Source organism: Leucoraja erinacea, chromosome 28, assembly GCF_028641065.1.
Source record: "Leucoraja erinacea ecotype New England chromosome 28, Leri_hhj_1, whole genome shotgun sequence".
Lineage (NCBI taxonomy): Eukaryota > Metazoa > Chordata > Chondrichthyes > Rajiformes > Rajidae > Leucoraja > Leucoraja erinaceus.
Window position 1 is genome coordinate 12,940,397 of NC_073404.1, and position 22,394 is coordinate 12,962,790.

At 50.8% G+C, this 22,394-nt stretch overlaps 2 protein-coding genes across 2 annotated transcripts in view; both read left to right on the plus strand.

Moving 5' to 3' along the window:
* The window catches only part of ncbp3 (nuclear cap binding subunit 3), a 30,032-nt gene extending 23,154 nt beyond the window's left edge, over positions 1-6,878 (plus strand). The window contains exons 10-13 of the mRNA XM_055657754.1: positions 451-712; positions 2,405-2,571; positions 3,590-3,742; positions 6,399-6,878. Of these exons, the coding sequence (XP_055513729.1) occupies positions 451-712; positions 2,405-2,571; positions 3,590-3,742; positions 6,399-6,676 (860 nt within the window). The 3' untranslated portion in view covers positions 6,677-6,878. The remainder of the gene's footprint in view (positions 1-450; positions 713-2,404; positions 2,572-3,589; positions 3,743-6,398) is intronic.
* Positions 6,879-10,460: 3,582 nt separating this feature from the next.
* LOC129710624 (uncharacterized) lies at positions 10,461-21,853 on the plus strand. The gene is made up of 7 exons (XM_055657762.1): positions 10,461-10,671; positions 10,972-11,080; positions 12,753-12,836; positions 13,112-13,202; positions 13,356-13,474; positions 14,354-14,517; positions 19,822-21,853. The coding sequence occupies exons 1-7, from the start codon at positions 10,634-10,636 to the stop codon at positions 19,949-19,951; spliced, it is 735 nt and encodes a 244-aa protein (XP_055513737.1). The 5' UTR covers positions 10,461-10,633; the 3' UTR covers positions 19,952-21,853.
* Positions 21,854-22,394: the final 541 nt, after the last annotated feature.

Sequence of the window (22,394 nt, forward strand, 5' to 3'; positions counted from 1 at the left end):
AAATGGACAGGCGATAGGCTGACACATCTTTGTCTCCTTTTCACTTCTAACCTTTGTCACTTACTCCACCCTCCACCCAACTGCCGATCGAACCTGTATCCACCTATCACTTGCCTGGCTTTGTCCTGCCCCGACTCCCCTTTCCAGCTGACATCCCCCTACTCCCATCAGTCAGGATGGGTCCTGACCCCAAACAACATGTATCCATTCTCCCCACAGACACTGCCTGGTCCGCTCAATTCCTCCAGCCCTCTGGGTGTCGCTGGAGATTCCAGCGTCTGCAATGAGAGGGGGAGGCGTGTTGCATGATGAGGAGCTGGGGGCAGGTGAGGGTTGCTGGGCGCATCTGGGGGCAGGGGTGCTGGTCTTGTCCAGGCCCGGGCTGGGAGGAGATCTGTGACTCTGCAGTCAAAGCGCTAGGGGTTGCTGACGGCGTTTCCCTGTCTGCAGGTCTGGGGAACGTCCCTGAAGAACCCATCCAGGAGGAGGAGGAGGACGAGGACGAGACGGAGCAGGACATGGAGGCAGACGACCGTGTGGTGGTGGAGTATCGCAACGAGAGCCGGACGGGGCCCTCTAGCCCCCACGCCTCAGACTCTGACGAGATGGATTACGACCTGGAGCTGAAGATGATCTCCATGCCCTCGCCCAAGAAGAGTCTGAAGATGACTATGTACGCCGACGAAGTGGAGGCTCGGCTGAAGACCATTAGGTGGGGATCGGACACACCGTCTCCTAGCTTCACCCCCCCCTCCCCTCCCCTCCACTGAAGGCAGTGACTCCTTGCTGCTGCGCTCCCTCCCCGCCCCGCACCGGTGAATGGAAGGTGTCACAGAGCAACCTGGCAAAACCAGTATCCACACCGCCTCCTGGTGGATACGGGACAGCAGTGCAGGAACGAGGACAGGCAGTATCAGCTGTAACCTGCTGTAGGTTCACAAAACAGGCAGTGAGTGTCGGCTTAATGTGTGGGAAGGAACTGCAGATGCTAGTTTTCACCAGAGATGACACAAAATGCTGGAGTAACTCGGCATCTCTGGAGAGAAGGAATGGGTGATGCTTCGGGTCGAGTGCCTGGTGTGGGTTTGCAAGCTTCAAGAGCTGGGCGTGCAAGCCAGTGGCAGAATAAGTTGGAGTAACTGGTTGGTGTGAGGCTATGGGGATTAATAATGGGTTCAGAGCCGTTTACAGTCTATAGCATTGACTTGAATGAGGGGGTCATGTGTAATGTATCCAAATGTTCTGCAGCAGTGTGGGTTGTATGGAAGAAGTCGAGTTTCAGAGGGATATCGGGTGGATCAATGATGGGCAGGGACTGGCCAACTGGAATATAACGAGGCAAAATGTCTCGTGACCTACTTTAGTATTTTTAAATGATGACAGATCATTCAGAGGGACCAGGGTGTCGCTGCACACAGATCACACCGGAAGTCCCCCTGAAAATGCGGTGCCTACGCTGGGTGAGGCGGCCGATCTCAATCTCATCGGGACTTCTACAGCTGATCGGCCCCTGCGGCCGGTGCTCTGGAACGCTGGCCCAGCTGGAGCAGGCAGATCCGTTCCCATAGCCGACTTCTGCGGACGAATTTGGGGGCCGGTCCCTCGGCGGCCTAAGCGGATCGTTCCAATACCATTCGGCTCCTCTCAAAGGCCGTGGCGTATATTGGTGGTGGTGGAGGCAGATCTGAGAGTGGTGTTTAAGAGGTTTTTAAATAGGCACATGGATATGGATCATTTGCAGGCAAAGGAGAATAGTGTCATGTTCGGCACGGACATTGTGGGCTGAATGGCCTATTCCTGTCGATAGTCAGTCACGGGACAGGCAGCTTCTCAGGAGGGAAGGAAAGGATGATGTTTCGGATTGAGGACCTTCTTCAGAGTGAAAGTCACTCTGTTCCAGTGCTATACTGGTCTATGTTGTGTGTTTACAACAGATATGTTGACTCCTTTCATCTATTCTGGTGCCACCTCCCCTGACACCACCACACAAATACGTGATTGGTGGCAACAATGTCTCCTGACTTCCGGGCAATGTCCCCAGATCCTGCTGCTCTGGGCGGCACCTGGCTGGAATTCTCCCTTTCTGCTGCAGAAACCCCTTCCCATTGACCCCATCAAATCCTTTCCGATACAGAGATACCAGTGTGGCAGTCTCCAACATTCCCCCCCATTAGTTCACCCTGTGATTGTCTCTCACCGAGGGATGTAGATTTGTACCACACTGCCCTTGTGTGTAATCTGCTTGGACCGGGTCTGGCGCTGGTCGGTCGGTCAGTCAGTGCTGCAGCCTGCATCGGCCCAGACACACAGAGAGGGCACAGGATGTTTGCAGCTGTGTGGCGCTCGTGCTTGCGATGTATATTTGTGGTGATTGCCCCCTCTGCCGATCTTGCTATTTCTCCAGGAATTCCATAAGGCCGGAGGTGAGCGTGCCGGCGGTGCCCAACGTGAAGAACCGGATCGGAGCCCGGCTGTCGACGGAGAAGGTGTCGGACGTTCGGCTGCTGCTGGAGGAGAAACGGCAGCTGGCGGAGAGACAGCAGCCCAGTGCAGCCAGCAGCTCCGCCACAGGTACTGTAACCCTCTGTCCCCACTCTGTGCCACAGGTACTGTAACCCTCTGTCCCCACTCTGTGCCACAGGTACTGTAACCCTCTGTCCCCACTCTGTGCCACAGGTACTGTAACCCTCCGTACCCACTCTGTGCCACAGGTACTGTAACCCTGCGTACCGACTCCCCACCACCGGTACTGTACCCACTCTGTGCCACAAGTACTGTACCCACTCTGTGCCACAGGTACTGAACCCCTCTGTGCCCACTCCCCACCACCGGTACTGTACCCACTCTGTGCCACAGGTACTGCACCCCTCCGTACCCACTCTGTGCCACTGGTACTGAACCCCTCTGTGCCCACTCCCCACCACTGGTACTGTACCCCTTAGTACCTCGGGCACCGCACCCCTCCGTCACCAATCACCGCTCCTCACCAGCCCCTGTTCCCCACTCGCGATACTGTACCCCTCCTTCACCAATTCCCTACCCGCACCACTATCACCGGTACCGTACCCACTCCACACCAGTGTCCACGCCACCACCAATACCTGCTCCACACCGATCACTGTCACCGGTACTGTACCTGGTGCTGTACCCGACTCTGTTCTCCGTCACCAGTACTGTACCCACACTGCACCGGTTTAATGAGGAGCATTGGTAACCAGGGGACCTGCCTTACAGGCAGTCGACAAAAGATCACACAGGGAGACGGTGAATGTGTCCCACAGCAAGTCAGCAAGACATGCAGCGTGGAGGGGCAATGGAGTGGTTTTAATGGGAGCTTTCAGAGGTTGCGTGGAAGTGTGGAGTAAAACTGGGAAGTGGGGAGTAATTCTCTGGGGAAGTGGGGAGTAATTCTCTGGGGAAGTGGGGAGTAATTCTCTGGGGAAGTGGGGAGTAATACTGCGGGTGTGGGGAGTAACTCGGCGTGGGGAGAGGGCGGAGGGTGCAGCTCACCAGTGAGGTGCCGGTGAGGATGGTGCCAACAGGCGTTAGCTGACTTTGACCGATGCCACCCTCCTGTCTCGGTCTGCAGGTGTCCGGCAGAGGCTGGGGAAGAGGCCGCACTCACCACAGAGCAGCAGTGTCACCGTCAGCCGGCGGGAGCCCCAGACAGACGTCCACAGCAGGCTGGGCATCCCCAAACACGACGGCAGGAGCTTCCCACAGGACAAGCCCAAGAAAACTGGTATGTCTGCCCGGTCTCCGCCTCTCCCCATCCCACCCGGATAATCTACTGTGTGCAAACTCATGGCAAGGACATCCCTCCCTGGCCAGCGAGACGAGAGCTGTCCGCACTGCTCCAGGCTGCGCTCCTGAACGCTCATCCCTCTCTTGACAAAAGCTGACATATGGTATTGGCTTATTGCTGTCACCTGTCCCCAGATACAGTAAGGTTATAAAGGCAACATTTGTACAGGTTTAATACTGTCACGTACACCAAGATAGTGTCGTACGGTGTGAAACATGCCCTTTGGCCCAACACCCACACTGGCCAACATGTCCCATCTACACCAGTTCCACCTGCCTGAATTTGAATCGTATCCTTCCAAACCTGTCCTATCCATGTACCTGTGTAAATGTTTATTAAACATTGCGATAGTGCCTGCTTCACTACCTCCTACACCTACAAGAGTGCGGCATCTTCACCCTTTGTGTGAAAAAGTTACCCCTCAGATTCCTATTAAATCATCCCCCCCCTCACCTATGTTCTCTGGTTCTCGATTCCCCTACTCTGGGCAAGACTGTGCGTCTACCCGATCTATTCCTCTCATGATACAGAGACAAATCTGCAGGCTGGCATTTGCTCTCTGAACCACTTGTCCACTCTGTGTGCTGTGAACTCGTTCTCCGATCCTCTTCACCAACATCTAATATCTCACAGTTTCACAGGCACCACGTTCTCCGTCACAGGCATCACATTTTTCCTGCGGCATTCCCTCTGCCGTGCTCTCTCCCACTCCACCATCTTGCAGAGTTGAGCTCTTTCAGTGAACTTGAACTGTGTGTTCTCCTTGGACAAAGCACCAGTGTAGAATGTGAATATCTGGGGCCCACTGCCATACCCCACTGGTCACATTCTGCCCACCCAGATCTCCTTATTCCCACTATACTTTCTCATCAGTAGCCAATTCTCAACCCGTGTCAGTATGTTACCTCCATTATCATCTCCATGTGCTCTAATCGGTTGACCAACCTCCTGTGTGAAACCTTACAGATCAGTGTAAATGGGTGGTGATGGTCAGCATGGACTCAATGGGCCGAAGGGCCTGTTTCTGGGCTGTATCTCTCCATCATTCTAGCTCCCCGTTCTCTGTCCTGACGGTGTGGAGTCGCCTTTGCTCATGTCTAATCTGCAGGAACAATATCTGAGTCTGTAGAGCTTTACATCCTCAAAGCATTTTAATGTATCTGTCGGGATGTGATTTCCCTTTTAAAAACCATGTTCCAGGTGCGACCGAACGGTCCTCTCCCACTAATTGTTTCAGGAATCTTGTACTGGATTCTAAGGATGTAAAGTGTACATCAGGAAATAGATATCAGCTACAGGAATGGGCAGAGAAATAGCAGATAGAATTAAATCTGGGCAAGTGTGAGCTGTTACACTTTGGGAGGTCGAATGCGAGGGGAAAGTAGACAGTTAATGGCAACATTCACTGATGTACAGGGCAATCTTGGAGTCCAACTCTATAGCTCCCTGACAATGGCAACCTCAGTACTTACAGCGGTTGCATCACCAGAGACCCAGGTTCGATCCCGACTACGGGTGCTGTTTGTACATCCTCCCCGTGACCCATGTGGGTTTCCCCCCACACTCCAAAGACATACAGGTTTGTAGGTTAATTGGCTTGGTATAAGTGTAAATTGTCCCTAGTGTGTGGAGGATAGTGTTAACGTGCGGGGATGGCTGGTCGGCACGGACTCGGTGGGCCGAAGGGCCTGTTTCCACGCTGTATCTCTAAACTAAACTAAGCTACAAGTAGATAGAGTGGTGAAGAAGGCAGACAGTATGCTTGCCTTCATCAGTCAGAGCATTAAATGTAAAATTGAGGAAGTTATGCTGGAGGTTTATCGGACTTTAATTTGACCACATCTGGAGTATTATATGCAGTTCTGGTCGCCCCATTACAGGAAGGATGTGGAGACGTTGGAGAAAGTGCATGAGAGGTTCACCAGAAAGATGCTGGATTAGAGGGTATTAACTACAGGGAGAGATTGGACAAACATGATTGTTTTCCCTGGAACATTGGAGGTTGAGGGGAGCCTGATAGAAGTTTATTAAATTATGAGAGGCATAGGCAGGGTAGGTAGTCTGAACATTTTCCCCTAGTATGTAAATGTCAAAGTCTAGAGGGCACAGCTCTGAGGTGAAAGGGTCAAAGTTTAAAGATATATGGGGCAAGTTATTTTACAGAGAGTGGCGGGAGCCTGGGACACACTGCCGGGGTGGTGGAGGCAGATATGACAGCGGCATTTAAGAGGCTTTTAGACCAGCAAACAATGGAGGGATATGGATCACGTGCTGGCAGATGGGACTAGTTTTATCTTGACATCATGTTTGGCACGGCTATTGTGGGGCCGCAGGGCTGGTGCTGTACTGAACCGTTCAGCGAACCGAACCTTGGACCTGGTTTCCCTTTCCATCATTACCAACAGTGGATCAGAGAGAACAGCAGAAACAGTGACGTCTAGGGAAGGCTTGCACCCCTGACCCCTCTGCATCTTGCCCGTCTCTGCCCCTCCTCCCCCTAGCACATCCTCCTCCCTCCCCTAATGATGAGCTGGGGCCTTGATGAAGGAGGGGCAGCCTCGGCCCCAGCTGACGTTGGTGTGTTTGCTTGCAGGGGGTTTGTGGAGCCGCCTCGGCAAGGTCCGCGGGACAGCGGAGAAGTCGCCGGAGAAGGAGGCGGACAAGGAGGCTCCCGTGGAGAAAGTAGAGGCGCAGGAGGAGACAGTGGAGGCCGAGGAGAAAGAGGAAGATGGCGACATTGCTCTGCAGCGAGCCTGGGGGGCTCTGATCAGGGAAAAGGAACGGTCGCACAAGAAGAGCCGGCTGGATAACCTGCCTTCACTGCAGATCGAGATCAGCCGGGAGAGCTCCACCTCCGACAGCGAGTCGTGACCCCCACGCCCCCTGGGCCCAGGACTCTGCTCCTCCACACACACAGACATGGCAGCTCAAGGCACCCAGCGGACAGTGCTCAGCCCTGGGCTGCAAACCACCGCGTGTTTCACCCCGTCCCATCCCCGCCCCGTCCCGACCTTTTCCCCCCCGCCGTGTTACAGTTCACTTTCTGACCCAATTAAATTTAATCTTGAAGCCAGCACGCAGGTTGAATTTATTTTCCATTTTGCCCACAACAAGATGCTCGCTGCCCCTTGAGGCTGAATGTGGAATCGGTGGGAAGGGCAGCGGGTGTTTGATTCAACGACGAGCTGAGTTCACTGGCACTTAATGCCCCCGACAGGGTGGGGAGACGCGCCACCATGTTGAAGCAGCGCTGGGCTTCTGGTGAAGGGGCTCCCCTCCAGTTGTGCAGAGGGGGAGTTCCAGCAACAAGGCAGGACCACCAATGTGTCCCCCAAGTCGGCATTGTGGGTTACTTGGAGGGGATGCTGCAGGCGGTGGTGTTCCCTGGCAGGGAGAGGAACCGTGGAGAACTTTGTCGGTAGTAGACACTGTACCGGTGGACGGGGTGCCGGCTACCTGGGCTGTTGGTGAGAGTGTGGAGAGCTACACTCACCCCAGCGGTGGAGTGCGTTCCATCACACTCTTGCCTCCAGGTGGTGGATGGTTGAAATGCCTTGGATAATCAGAGGGGAATCTCCATGGTTACTCTCCCCAGCCACAACAGCGCCACCTCTGGCGCCAAGGACAGGTGGGGGGCGGTGGGGAGGGCAACAAGGATCTGTAGATATGGACATTGTTCCAACTGATCTGTATCCTGCTGGAACCTTCAGCCATCTTGATTTACAACACCACCAACTATAGTTTCATCTGTGAACTTTGTATCTACATTCACATCCAAGTCAATAATGTATCACTGGCACCAGCAGTCCTGGCATCCCGATGGTGCACCAGAGGTCACAGACCCCCCCCAACAGAAAATCATCCCTCCCCCATCACCCTCTTTCAATTGTGGGACCAACTGGAGTGTGTCGAAGGCCTTACTGAAGTCAATGTGCCCCACCACCCTCATCAATAAACATAGTTACAATTCAATCAATTTAATTACGGTGAGACTCCACAGAGAAGGGACCTGGAGACCTCCTTTTCCCCATCTACACGAATCCTGTTTGTCGTTATTGGTTCCTGTTAGGGCCTGTCTAACATTGTGATTGTATCTGATTCCAACACCTCCACGGCAGTACTTTGCATATAACAGGCACTCTCTGTGGGAGGAGGTACTTACCCCTCAGATCTCCTTTCTCCTCTCTCTGTAAACTTATACCCTCTAGTTTATGATAAACACTGCCATGGGGAAAAACATTCTGATTATCGACCTTATCTCAGCCTCTTGTAATTTTATATATCTATCGTCACCCTTCAGCCTTTTAATACCAGCAAAAGCAAAGCCCACACAATCTATCTCCGTAGCCCTCTTTGGAAGCAAAATACTGGTGAATTTCCTCTTAACTCTCCCCAGTATAACCACGTCCTTCCTGTATCGTGGTGACCAACACTGTACCCAATGCTCCAAGTGTAGTCTAACCAGTGTTCTGTAAAGTTGGAACATCACATCCCCACGGTTCTATGCCCCAATTTATGAAGCCAAGCATGCCATATGCCTTCACTATCTGATCTACCTGTGAAGATATTTGAGAAAACTGTGGACTTGACCTCCACGATCCCTCTGGCCATCGACATTCCTTAGTGCTCTACCATTTACTGTCCGTATCCAACGGCCACTTCCTGAAACACGTCACATTCAGACTGCGGGCCGTACATCCAAAATGGGTCTAGATTTTGACTTTTGTGACTCATCTCTAGTATCTACTTGAAGTTTGGTACAGAATTAGATGAAAAATAATTGAGAAGGAATTCACAAACTCTAGTGCAATAAGTTACACACTAATTCATTAATCTTATTAATAGATCTCTCTATACTGATGTAAAAGCTCAGTGGTATCAAAGAAAATGACAAAGTTAATATGTCAAGGAACCATTGACTCTTCATCTGAATCTTCACCAGTAAGAGAGTTTCTGCAGTCAACACACTTACATATTTCAGTACATGGCACACCATGCTGTTGACATCAGCATCTTCCTTTCACTGTATTTGACTTCTCACAGCTAGTTTTCTTGCATGAAGTGTGGGTCAGTTCTAGCAAGGTGCTTGGGGCTGGAGGCAGATCAGCCCAGTCAATGTTCCTTCCTTTGGCTATCGACAATTTTGCTGCTCTCACAGTCCTCGCTTGAATTATCTTGTACAACGCCTTCAACCAGCTCTTCAGCAGCAAGTGATTCTACAAATACAATATCACTTTCTAATTGCCTTATAAAACATAAGACAGGATGGGATCTCTTCAACCTTGCCTTCAAGCGGCCTGTCTTGTGAGTTGATGCATCCAAGCCCTTAACTTCTCGAACCTCCTTGATGAGGAGTTAGTTATGTTTAGTGAGTCTTAAGATCTCTTTGCCACGGATGATTCTCTCCTCGATGACTCTCTTGTAGATACTAGAGTAGGACTTCTCATACACCGGCCGATGATTATCTTGTTTACTAATTTTTGCAAAATTAGTGACAACTTTTGTGTATTTACGGTGGCATGATTTATGGTATCTTGCCACCTTAAATTAAGACCTTCAATAGCTACAAGATCTCTATCTCATATGTATAACAGCAATGCTTCATCTTGCTTCATGGCGGCAGCAGTTAGTAACAGCCCCCCATGTTTTATTTCACATCGTACTAATTTCTCTACTTTTCGTTTGCCTGTAGCTTGTTCTTTGATGTACTTTGAGCCTTTACAGATGATGCAATGCACTGGTGGGCCATGCCTGCGGTCAGGGTGTTCGACAGTAGCTGTTTGTTGACCATCACTTGTCATGGACTGAAGCCGTCTCTCTGGGGGCGGCTCATGTGTTTCGCCATCAGGAAGTGCTGCTTGAGGGGATTCACCTGCTTTAGGCTTTTCAGCGTCTGTGGATTGAACAACATTAGAAGAGAAAACAGAAAAGGAAAGAAAAGTAAAATAATTCAACTTCCTCAAATATATTTTCATTGTACAAAATAACAGAATATGACCATAAATACTAATAAATGATTGAGTCCTATCCAATATTTCAGGGGTGTTTCAGTAACAAACTTTGAGCATCACCCAAAACTACATTTAAGTGCATCGAGCATATTTGTTAAAATGTTTATGTACATCAACCTTGGTCACCATGCCCCAGTTGGTGTTTAAAAGCTTTATTACAATTTCACACATAACATGCATTGATCTATTGACATCATTTCTGAAACTATAAATGCTCGTCATACATTTTATTTTATTCTTGATGGGCTCTGCCTTTTTATTTATCATTTTTATTTCACAACATCATAACTTTACAAAGATAGAATTAATACATCGTTCTATACACTTCTTTGGAGTGTGGAGGAGACTGGGATACCCGGTGAAAACCCACGCGGCCACGGGGAAAACGTGCAAACTCCACACAGACAGCACCTGCAGCCGAGGTCGAACCTGGGTCTCAGGCGCTGTGAGGCAGCAACTCTACCGCTGCGCCACCGTGCCGCCCCTCCCTACTTCCTCCACCGCTCTGTGTGGCCACGCCAAGGTTTATTGGTTGTCAAACTGACTCCAGCAGTGAGTGATTTGGCAGCTGCCCCGGGTGGCCCGCCAGGAGCGGGCAGGTTGCAGCAGGAAGCGCGGGGCAAGGCGCCCTGGTTGGGGAAGGCGTGGAGCCATCAGCGGGGGGGTTGACTGGCGAGGTCGAGCCGCCCCAGCCCGTGTTTACCAGAAGCCAGCACTCGCCCAGCGACCGGGACAGCGGCTCACAGCCGGTCAGAGGGAGGTCTCTGCCCGAGTCTTGAGAGAGGCGACCCGTCGGCTCCCAGTGACTCTGGGCACCATGAGGAAAGGGGCCGGGGTCTGGAGGCTGCCATCAGGGTGGGTGCCGGCCAGGGGCGGGGGGTAGATGGAGGGTGGGGAATGGGAGAGAAGAAGGGGAGAGGAGGGACTGGAATGGGAGGGGGGGGAGGATGAAGGGGAAGTGGAGGAAGAAGAGGGGGATGTTGGGGAAGGGCGAGAACGGAGGCGATGGGAGTGTAGGTGAGAGGTGGGGGGGGGTGGGGGGGAGAGGGGGACTGGGGAGGGAGGGTGGGGGGAGGGGAGGGGTGGGGGGGGTGAGTGGGGTCGGCGATGATGCGGACACTGCGGATCGCCAATGAATGTTGTTTCTCCTCGAAGCGCTGGAGCCGCCGCCCGGAAGCCGCGGGCCGGTAAAGGGCAGAAGCCGAGGAGAGACCCCGACGTCCCGGAGCCGCCCGGCGGCAGCCCGCTGATATACGACCCGCGGGTGAGTCCGGCCCCCGGATTAGTTCAGAATGAAGGGACGTTCTTTTAGGAAGGAGATGAGGAGACATGTCTTTAGTCAGAGGGTGGTGAATCTGTGGGATTCAGTGGATAAATTTAAGGCAGAGGTAGATTCTTGATTAGTACAGGTGTCCGAGGTTATGGGGAGAAGGCAGGAGAATGGGGTTAGGGGGGAGAGATCGATCAGCCATGATTGAATGGCGGAGTAGACTTGATGGGCCGAATGGCCTAATGATGCTCCTATTCCTTATGACCCCGTGTCCCGAGACCCGCACTCACCGGGCGATGGGCCCCTAGGGTCGGATTTACGTAGAAGCTTCACAAGTTTAAGCTTAGGGCCGCGAGATCTAGGGGCTTCATGCCCCCTCGCTGCCCCCCTCGCCCCAGCACCACCCCGACCTCAGCCCACTTTGTGCCAATTCCCAGTTCCGGCCGCGATTCCACAGTGTCCACACTGAACACGATTCCAAGTTAAACCAATCTCCTCTGCTCTGCCAGCTCGTATCCACCCCCCCCCCCCCCCCCCCCCCCCCACCCGTTCCCTGCTCCGCGCACCTCACAGCTCGGCCCTCTAGCCTTTGATGTCTCCACCCTGGAGAGGGAGGTTCTGTCTGTTTGCCCAAAGGCCCCAATATCTGCCTCTCATAATGTTAAAAACTTCAATCCGGTCTCCCCTCAATTTCCAACAGTCCAGAGAAAACAATCCAAGTTTGTCCAACCTCTCCTTGTATCTAACACCCTCTAATCCGGGCATCGTTCTGGTAAACCTCCTCTGTCCCCTCTCCAAAGCCTCCACATCCTTCCTGAAATGGGGCGACCAATATTCCAGATGCCGTCTGTAAAGCTGCAGCCAGGTGTTGATCATTGACCGTGTGGGGGGGGGGGGGGGGGGGGGGTTAGAGCGAGAACGCAAGGAAGGAGGTTGACTTTGATGGGTCTAATGAAGGGTGGGCCATTTATAGGGAGTGTTGGAGAACGGAGGCCTCTTGGGGTACAAAGACCCCTGGCGGTGAATGCGGCGCAGCGCCGGGCCCCTGAGCAAGGGAGGGCTTGTGTAAGTTTGTGACACTCTGGTCAGGCCACACTGGAGCACCCCGTGCAGTTCTGGTCGCCGTTTTCACCAGGACTTGTGCTGGAGCTTCGTTGTCCCCAGGAGACCGACGTCTGTTCTCTCTGGAGCGCAGGGAATTCTTGACAGGCGAACACAGTTACCCGGGGCACAGTGAAGGTGGGTCGTAGGATATCGTAGGGAACGAGGAAAAACCTTTTCACCCAGAGAGCTGTGAATCTGTGGAATTCTCTGCCACAGAAGGAAGTGGAGGCCAATTCACTGGATGTTTTCAAGAGAGAGTTAGATTTAGTTCTTAGGGCTAACGGAATCTTCCCACTGCGAGGTGTCGAAAACCAGAGGACGAGGGTTTGGGGGAAATGGGTCGAGGATTGGAGGGGAACCAGAGGGTGGTTGGAATGTGAGACGCATTCCCTGGGGCTGTGGTGGGGACGGAGACGTTCACTGAAGACGGTTCCAGAGGAGCTCGTGAATCGCCGAGGCAGCGAAGTGTTGCTGAATGGGGGGGAGTGTAGATGCGAACATGATCGATAGCGTGATTCTCACATCTATCTCCGCCACTCCCTCCCCCTGCCTCCCGTCCCAGGCTGCGCTCCAGGAGCTGATGCGTCGCCACCGCCCGCCCCCGGAACTCGGCGCGGCTGTGGAGATCGCCAGGTACGAAGCGTCGGTGAGTGCTGGTGGAGGCGGAGCTGGGCGAGAGCGGCTCAGTCTGGGCGCCGGGGACCGGAGCTGCGTCTGCGAGTGGGAGGAGGAGACGCTGGAGAAATAGTGAAGACAGATTGGGGGGGGGGGGGGGGGGGGGGGGGGGGGGGGGAAGAGTTGGGGATAACGGCTCGAGGGAGGGGGGTGGGGGGGGGGGGGGGTAGAGGAGATAACGGGGGAGAGGGTTGGCGAGGGAGAGCGCGTTATGCGCGGCTGACTGCGGGTTTTCCACGTGTGCAGGTGCGGAGATATCCGCGCGTCGAGGGCCGCCTCGCCCTGTCCCAGCGACTCTGCAGATTCTCGCTGCCCAGTGACCTGCGACAGCTGGAAGGTGAGTCCGACCCCACGACCCCCTCCCATGCCCGACCCAGGGAGTGTGTGATGGGTGTTGAGGGAGCCTCGCTCTGTGTGTGACCTGTGCTGGTCATTCCCTGTCACCCGGGGCAGTTGCTGATAAACCCACTCGTTGAATCCACGTGTCCAGGTCTGTCGCCGCGGGGTTACTTGATGAACTATTGCCACGTCTGTCCGCGGAGGCAAGCTCACTACAAGAGATATTTCGACAAGTTTGACAAGGACAGAGACGGACTCCTCTCCTTCCAGGTAACAAGTGGCACCGTCGCTCTCTGCACCGCCCTCCCGACACACGGACCGGCACAGGGGAGCAGACAGTGGGAACTGCGGGGAACGTCACCGCCAGTCCCAGTCCCGCGGCCCGCGGGTGATATCCTGCTCCCCTCACAAGTTCCCGGTCAACCATTCGCTCCTCGGGAACAGTTCACACCTCCAACCGCCGGCCAAGGACGCGATCACCGACCCTTCGTTATCTGTGCGCTGCCTCCCCTACATCCACCGTCGCCTCTCTCCCGGGGGGAGACACCAGGATCCGCTGGTGAGGGAAGGCCTGGTATTTACGTGTCACCACTCGATACCCCCCCCCCCCCCCCCCCCCCCCCCCCCCCCCCCCAGTTCTTGCTGTCGGGAGTAGCCGTGCATCCAACTCCCGGGGAGAGCGTTGTCCCAGGTCGGGAGAACAAGTCCCTGGTCCATGACTTGTTTCGGGACACCCTCTGCCAGCAAGTTTAAGGTGAAGAGGAAAATATTTAACAGGAATCTGAGGGGTAACCTTTGCACACAAAGGGGGGTGGATTTATGGAACAAGCTGCCAGGGGAGGTAGTTGAGGCTGGGACTATCCCACGTTTAAGAAAGTTAGACAGATACATGGATAGGACAGGTTTAGAGGGATATGAACCAAACGCAGGCAGGTGAGACAAGTATAACTGGGACATGTTGGCCGGTGTGGGCAAGTTGGGCCGAAGGGCCTGTTTCCACACTGTATCACTATGACTCGAGGTTCCTGTCCACCCTGGCTTGGCTTCTAGCGACCAGTTGGAGCTGCCTGACCTTGTGACCCCGGCACCAGACCTCCTCGCTCCCAATCCCATCTACATTTGGACAATAATCTGCCTTTCGTCTCGCAGGAAGCGGCGAGGGCTCTGTTGGATTTGTACAAGGACCTGGTCACTCCGCTACAAGTGAGGCAGCTGCTGGGCGTGTTACAGGCGGACCACGCCACCAGCTTCTCCCAGCGCCTCTTCCTGCCGCTCAGCGCGTTGACCGAACGCCTCCTCTACCGACCGTCTGAGTGAGTAAAGGTGTAGGAATGAACTGCAGGTGCTGGTTTACATCTAGGATAGACACAAAGTGCTGGAGTAACTCAGTGGGGGGCAGCATCGCTGGAGAGAAGAAATGGGTGATGTTTCTGGACGAGAGATGCTTCCTGTCCCGCGGAGTTACTCCAGCATTTTGTGTCTATCTTGAGTGAGGGTGGGATCTCATACAGGACAGAGGCAGGCGAGAGGTTAGATGTTGGTGTGGAGGATGGTGAGGGGAGGTTTAGTGGACAGAATCGGCAGGTGAAAGGCGGAGAGTGAGGAAGGAGGGTAGGTTTAAACTGCACGTATTTTAATGCAAAGGGCCTGACGGGTAAGGCAGATGAGCTTAGGTTTGGGCATGGGCGACTGGGACGTTGTAGCCATTATGGAAACCTAGTTTACAGAGGGGGCAAGACTGGCAGCTCAATGTTCCGGGATACAGAAGAGACAGGGGTGGGGGAGGGGAAGAGGAGGGAGGGGGAGGAGGGTTGCATTGCTGGTTAAGGAGGATGTCACGGCAGTGGTCAAAGGTGACATTGTGGACGGTTTGTCTAGTGAGGCTCTATGGGTGGAGCTGAGGAACAAGAGAGGGATGAACACCTTGTTGGGGGTGTACTACAGACCCCCGAATAGTCAACGGGAATTAGAAGAACAAATATGCCAGGAGATTGCAGACAGCAGCAGGTCAAATAAGGTTGTTGTAGTCGGGGATTTTAACTTTCCCAATGACTGGGAAAATCACGATGTGAAGGGTTTAAATGGGGTACAATTCCTCAAAAGTGTTCAGGAGAGTTCTCTCAAGCAGTATGTAGAGCCCCCCCCACACGTGAGAGGAGCTGGATCTAGTATTGGAAAAGTGGGAAGGGCAAGTTACTGAAGTGTTTGTGGAGGAATCTTTTGGCACCAGTGTCCACTGTTCGATTAGGTTTAAGATGGTTATGGATAGGGACAGAGAAGGTCCACGTGTTAAAATGCTCAACTGGGGTAAGGCCAACTTTGAGGGTATGAGAAGGTCTCGCTCAAGTTGACTGGAGCAGGTTATTTGAGTGGAAAGGAACATCAGCCAAGTGGGATGTTTTTAAAAGTGTGCTGACAAAAGCTCAGGATGTGTTCGTCCCTGTTAAGAGTGAAGGCCAAAGCAGGCAAACGTAAGGAAGCTTGGCTGAGCTATAGGGAGAGGTTAAGTAGGCTTGGTAGCTACGCAATGGAGTGCAGGAGGATTAGGGGTGATCTTATAAAGGTGTATAAAATCATGAGAGGAATAACTTGTCGAGAGTGGGGGAATCAAGGACCAGAGGACATAGGTTCAAGTTGAAAGGGAAAAGATTTAATAGGAATCTGAGAGGTAACTTATTCACCCAAAGGGTGGTGGGTGTATGGAACAAGCTGCCAGAGGAGGTAGTTGAGGCTGGGACTATCAAAAGTTACATGCCTGGAGGGATATGGGCCAAACGCAGGCAGGTATGGACTAGTGTAGCTGGGACATGTTGGCTGGTGTGGGCAAGTTGGGCCGAAGGGCCTGTTTCCATACACTTTTTCAATCAATGACTAAGACTCTAAAGGATTGGTGCTGGGACTTTGGTTTGAGTGGAGATTCAGTGCAAGAGGGGGTGAGGAAGCTTTGCGTTCCTTGCTGTAGCAGCGGTTCTGTTAGTTTCGGGTGGTTTGGATTATCATCTACCAGTCGATTTCATCCATCCTGGGGGCACTGGAAATTGGTGCATTTAGTGCGAGCATCAACTCTGCAGACAGAGCACCCATGTGGTGAAAGTTCAGTGAAACAACATTAGGGAAAGCACTTAACTTGTTCAACCCCCCCAGTGCCCACCCAGTCCAACACAGAACCTGACAGACTGCCCCTAAAGGCAGGCCCTTTCAGTGGATATTTTTAAGGCAGAGATAGATTCCTGATTAGTACATGTGTCAGAGGTTATGGGGAGAAGGCAGGAGAATGGGGTTAGGAGAAAGAGATAGATCAGCCATGAGTGAATGGCGGGGTAGACTTGATGGGCCAAATAGCCTAATTCTGCTCCTATTCCTTATGACCCTGCCCATACTGACACCCCTCACCAGTGGTCGATGCACCTGTCCATGATGATATTGCTTGGTGGGGCAGCCACAGCCTGAAGGCAAAGTCCTGTTCACACACGAGTGATCCCGCTGCGTGGCTCTGGTAGTGTGCCAACTGGGAGAGACTCAAGCATCTGGGAATTATGTGGGCCAACAAAAATATTTATCTCCATAATCTGCAACCTCATGATCCAATATATCCTTTGCTCCACTGTTAGTCAGACCCTGGTTTACTGAGGATTCGACAACGTGCTGGGAACAGCAGCCACAACTGAAACCGCTGGGTTTTATCTATTCCTCCCTTTCCTGTAGCATGTGCCAGGACAAAATTCTGGCTATTAATATTCCTTAGTGGCATGAATGAATTTTGCGTCAGGGAAGTTATTTGCACTGTTTGATGCAGGAGGCAGTCATGTCTCTGGACCAAAGCACTTCAAAGTTGGCCAATGGTCAAGGGAAGTGGGATGTGGCTGCAAGTGTTTGACCTTATTGGCGAGAGCTGTGGGATGCTAGTATAGAAACATAGAAACATAGAAATTAGGTGCAGGAGTAGGCTATTCGGCCCTTCGAGCCTGCACCGCCATTCAATATGATCATGGCTGATCATCCAACTCAGTATCCCGTACCTGCCTTCTCTCCATACCCCCTAATCCCCTTAGCCACAAGGGCCACATCTACCTCCCTCTTAAATATAGCCAATGAACTGGCCTCAACTCTGTGGCAGAGAGTTCCAGAGATTCACCACTCTCTGTGTGCAAAAAGTCCATCTCATCTCGTTTTTAAAGGATTTCCCCCTTATCCTTAAGCTGTGACCCCTTGTCCTGGACTTCCCTAACATCGGGAACAATCTTCCTGCATCTAGCCTGTCCAACCCTTTAAGAATTTTGTAAGTTTCTATAAGATCCCCTCTCAATCTCCTAAATTCTAGAGAGTATAAACCAAGTCTATCCAGTCTTTCTTCATAAGACAGTCCTGACATCCCAGGAATCAGTCCGGTGAACCGACTCTGCACTCCCTCTATGGCAATAATGTCCTTCCTCAGATTTGGAGACCAAAACTGTACGCAATACTCCAGGTGTGGTCTCACCAAGACCCTGTACAACTGCAGTAGAACCTCCCTGCTCCTATACTCAAATCCTTTTGCAATGAAAGCTAACATACCATTTGCTTTCTTTACTGCCTGCTGCACCTGCATGCCTACCTTCAATGACTGGTGTACCATGACACCCAGGTCTCGCTGCATCTCCCCCTTTCCCAATCGGCCACCATTTAGATAATAGTCTGCTTTCCCGTTTTTGCCACCAAAATGGATAACCTCACATTTATCCACATTATACTGCATCTGCCAAACATTTGCCCACTCACCCAACCTATCTAAGTCACCTTGCAGTCTCCTAGCATCCTCCTCACAGCTAACACTGCCCCCCAGCTTAGTGTCATCCGCAAACTTGGAGATATTGCCTTCAATTCCCTCATCCAGATCATTAATATATATTGTAAATAGCTGGGATCCCAGCACTGAGCCTTGCGGTACCCCACTAGTCACTGCCTGCCATTGTGAAAAGGACCCGTTTACTCCTACTCTTTGCTTCCTGTTTGCCAGCCAGTTCTCTATCCACATCAGTACTGAACCCCCAATGCCGTGTGCTTTAAGTTTGTATACTAATCTCTTATGTGGAACCTTGTCGAAAGCCTTCTGGAAGTCCAGATACACCACATCCACTGGTTCTCCCCTATCCACGCTACTAGTTACATCCTCGAAAAATTCTATAAGATTCGTCAGACATGATTTACCTTTCGTAAATCCATGTTGACTTTGTCCAATGATTTCACCACTTTCCAAATGTGCTGCTATCCCATCTTTAATAACTGACTCTAGCAGTTTCCCCACTACCGATGTTAGACTAACTGGTCTGTAATTCCCCATTTTCTCTCTCCCTCCCTTCTTAAAAAGTGGGGTTACGTTTGCTACCCGCCAATCTTCAGGAACTACTCCAGAATCTAAAGAGCTTTGAAAGATTATTACTAATGCATCCACTATTTCTGGAGCTACTTCCTTAAGTACTCTGGGATGCAGCCTATCTGGCCCTGGGGATTTATCGGCCTTTAATCCATTCAATTTACCCAACACCACTTCCCAGCTAACCTGGATTTCACTCAATTCCTCCAACTCCTTTGACCCGCAGTCCCCTGCTAATTCCGGCAAATTATTTGTCTTCCTTAGTGAAGACGGAACCAAAGTAGTTATTCAATTGGTCCGCCATATCCTTGTTCCCCATGATCAACTCACCCGTTTCTGACTGCAAGGGACCTACATTTGTTTTAACTAATCTCTTTCTTTTCACATATCTATAAAAACGTTTGCAGTCAGTTTTTATGTTCCCTGCCAGTTTTTTTTCATAATCTATTTTTCTTTTCCTAATTAAGCCCTTTGTCCTCCTCTGCTGGTCTTTGAATTTCTCCCAGTCCTCCGGTATGCTGCTTTTTCTGGCTAATTTGTACGCATCATCCTTCGCTTTGATACTATCCCTGATTTCCCTTGTTATCCATGGATAACCTTCCCTGATTTATTCTTTTGCCAAACTGGTATGAACAATTTTTGTAGTTCATCCATGCAGTCTTTAAATGTCTTCCATTGCGTATCCACCGTCAACCCTTTTAGAATTAATTGCCAGTCAATCTTGGCCAATTCACGTCTCATACCCTCAAAGTTACCTTTCTTTAAGTTCAGAACCATTGTTTCTGAATTAACAATGTCACTCTCCATCCTAATGAAGAACTCAACCATATTATGGTCACTCTTGCCCAAGGGGGCACGTACAACAAGATTGCTAACTATCTAATAGTATCTGTTACCAATGCAGACAACTCCAGGAAATGTCAACTAAATCAACTCTTGGGGCAGCAATCACCTGCACTCAGGCTGGTTCTAGTGCCACCACTATCTGTTAATCAAGCCTGCAGTAGCTGACCTAGACACGAGACACTTTAATGCCCGTGATCATCTATTACCCCGCTCGCATTGAGTATTTTTTCCTAGCTTCTGGTTCCTTGGTCTTTAAATTACCCCGCCCTTTGCTCCAGCTGGTTATAGCATTATTACTGTATGTAATCCTTCAAAAAGATCCGCTGGCAGGGCTGGGCTTGTAGAAATGTCCTGTCATATACCTACTTCAGCGAGATTGCAAACATGGTGACCCCCCCTCCCCGTTCCTGCCTTCCAGGAATGAGAACAAAGTGATTGAAGACAGGGAGAAGGACAAAGTGGAAGAGGCCGATTTCAGTGGTTTGATGTGGAAGTTTCAAGGCTGTCAAATAAGTGATGAGTTGAAGAAACTGATCTACCTTCTCTAGACTCCCAATGGAAGGCATTACTGACTGTACACCACACTGCAATGGCAACAGGAACTGGACAGGTCAAGTTTTCACATCTCTGCCACGTTTGGGATTAGGGAAATCATCTTCCCAGCACATTTCACCACACAGCTTCAAGTCTTTAATCAAACAGCAGGCAATCAAATCACTTTTTGTAGAAACAAAGATAGGGCTCTCTGTATGGACAAAGAGTTGCCTATCCATGTTCTCCAGGGATGCTGACTGACCCGCTGAGTTACACTCCAGCACCGTGTCCTTTTCCATCATCTGTTCCTCCTGAACTTTATTATGGAGCTGATGTTTCAACGATTCAACAGAGTTGTTCTGTATTAGACAACAAATTCATCACACCTCTAATTTTGGCCTGGCAGCAGCAATTAACAATGAAGACATAGCAAGATTTATTTGAAGACACAAGGAACTGCTGATGCGGAATCTTGAGCAAACAACAAAGGGCTGGAAGAACTCAGGTGGTCAGACAGCATCAGGGGAGGGAATGAACAGTTGACATTTTGGTCAGGTCCTTTCTTCAAAATGAATTCACCTTGGTAATTCTAAAATATAAATAACTATCAATAAAAAAAATGTTTTAAAGTTTTTACCCATAGCTGTGAATCTGTGGAATTCTCTGTCACATAAGGCAGAGGCGGCCAATTCACTGGATGTTTTCAAGAGAGTTAGATATAGCTGTAAGGGCTAATGGAATCGAGGGATATGGGGGGAAAAGCAGGTGATGATTTTAGATGATCATATTGAAAGGCGGTGCTGGCTCAAACAGCCGAATGGCCTACTCCTGCATCTATTTTCTATGTTAATTAAAATACTTTACTGCTGGAATGACAGGATTTCTTCAGATTACTTATTTTAATCAGTTGGATGAGCTTGGGGGTTTTAGACTAGTAGCTGCCATTTGAGAACCTAGCACTATTTGCTTTTTGGCCACCCCCATCTCCAGACCCATTGGATTCACCTAGTGCAGTCAGTGGTGGCAGGACACTCATTACATGGACGGTCATCCATGTCATCTTCAGGACCTTCCTGTTGTCTGAGTGGTGACAGGTACTCCCAGGACATTGCTCTTCCAAGTGGCAGAGTATTTGAGATGCTGTTGCTGCAGCTTGATCTGATGTGTGCTCACTTTCCTGATACCTAAATCCATGGCTGTAACCCTTGGGACAAACAGCTTCTGAGCTTTTTAACAAGCCAAGATTAAAATAAATTCCAGCACAGCTGAAACTATTTGCTTGGATCAATTCTCAATTGCTGATTTACACTACTCACCTGTCACCTGTTACCCACAAAACTAAATCTCAACAAGTTAATGTGCAGTCATCATCAACAGGATGTACAACTGCACCTAGTCAAGTCTTCCTTGACACCAACCCCCACCTAGGTCAAAGAATGCATGGAAATGCAACTGTTTGTTTCTTCCCCTCCAACTCTCAAACCATCCTGACCAAAGATTTGTTAATTTCTGCTGAGGCAAAAATCCTGCACTCCCATACCCCCGAGAACAGAGGGACCCACTGGACATCAATTCAACAGGCTTCACCCGCTTGGTCATAGAGCATGGAAACAAGCTCTTTGGCCCAACTTGCCCACGGGGCAACATGTCCCAGCTACATTAGGCCCACCTGCCCACATATGGTCCATATCCCTCCAAACGTGTCCTAGCCATGTAACTGTTTTTGAAACGTTGGGATGATCCCAGCCTCAACTACCTCTTCTGGCAGCTTGTTCCATACACCCGCCACCCTGTGTGAAAAAGTTACCCCTCAGATCCATATTAAATATTTTCCCCCTTCACCCTATGTCCTCGATTCACCTACTCTAGGCGAGAGACTGGGCATCTACCCAATTTATTCCTCTGGTGATTTTATACTCCTCTAGAAGATCACCCCATATCCTCTGTGCTCCAAGGAATAGAGTCCCAGTCTTCTCAACCTCTCCCTATAGCTCAGACCCTCTAGTCCTGGCAACATCCTCGTATATTTCTCCGTACCCTTTCCAGCTTGACATCTTTCCTATAACATGGTGCCCAGAACTGAATACTATTCTCAACAGCAGCCTCACCACCATCTTACACAACTGCAACATGACCTCCCAACTTCTATACTGAATAGAAGGCCAATATGCCAAAAGCATTTTTGACCACCCTATCTACCTCTTCAGGAAAATAAATTTAAGGTAATCTATTAAATAATTAATTCAGAAGAGTTCCCCTGTGGGGAAGAGCTGTGTTCTTCAGTGCATCCCATCAAAGAAGCAGAGCACCTTGCCAGCAATGGCACAAGTAATACATCTTTTAAAATCTAGTTAAGTACCAATGGCGAAGCAAGAGAACACAGTATAGTTGGCTTTTTAGTCTGGATTGTCTTGTGAGCAGTGAAGTGGAACTCATCCAGTTGAGCAGAAAGTGTTG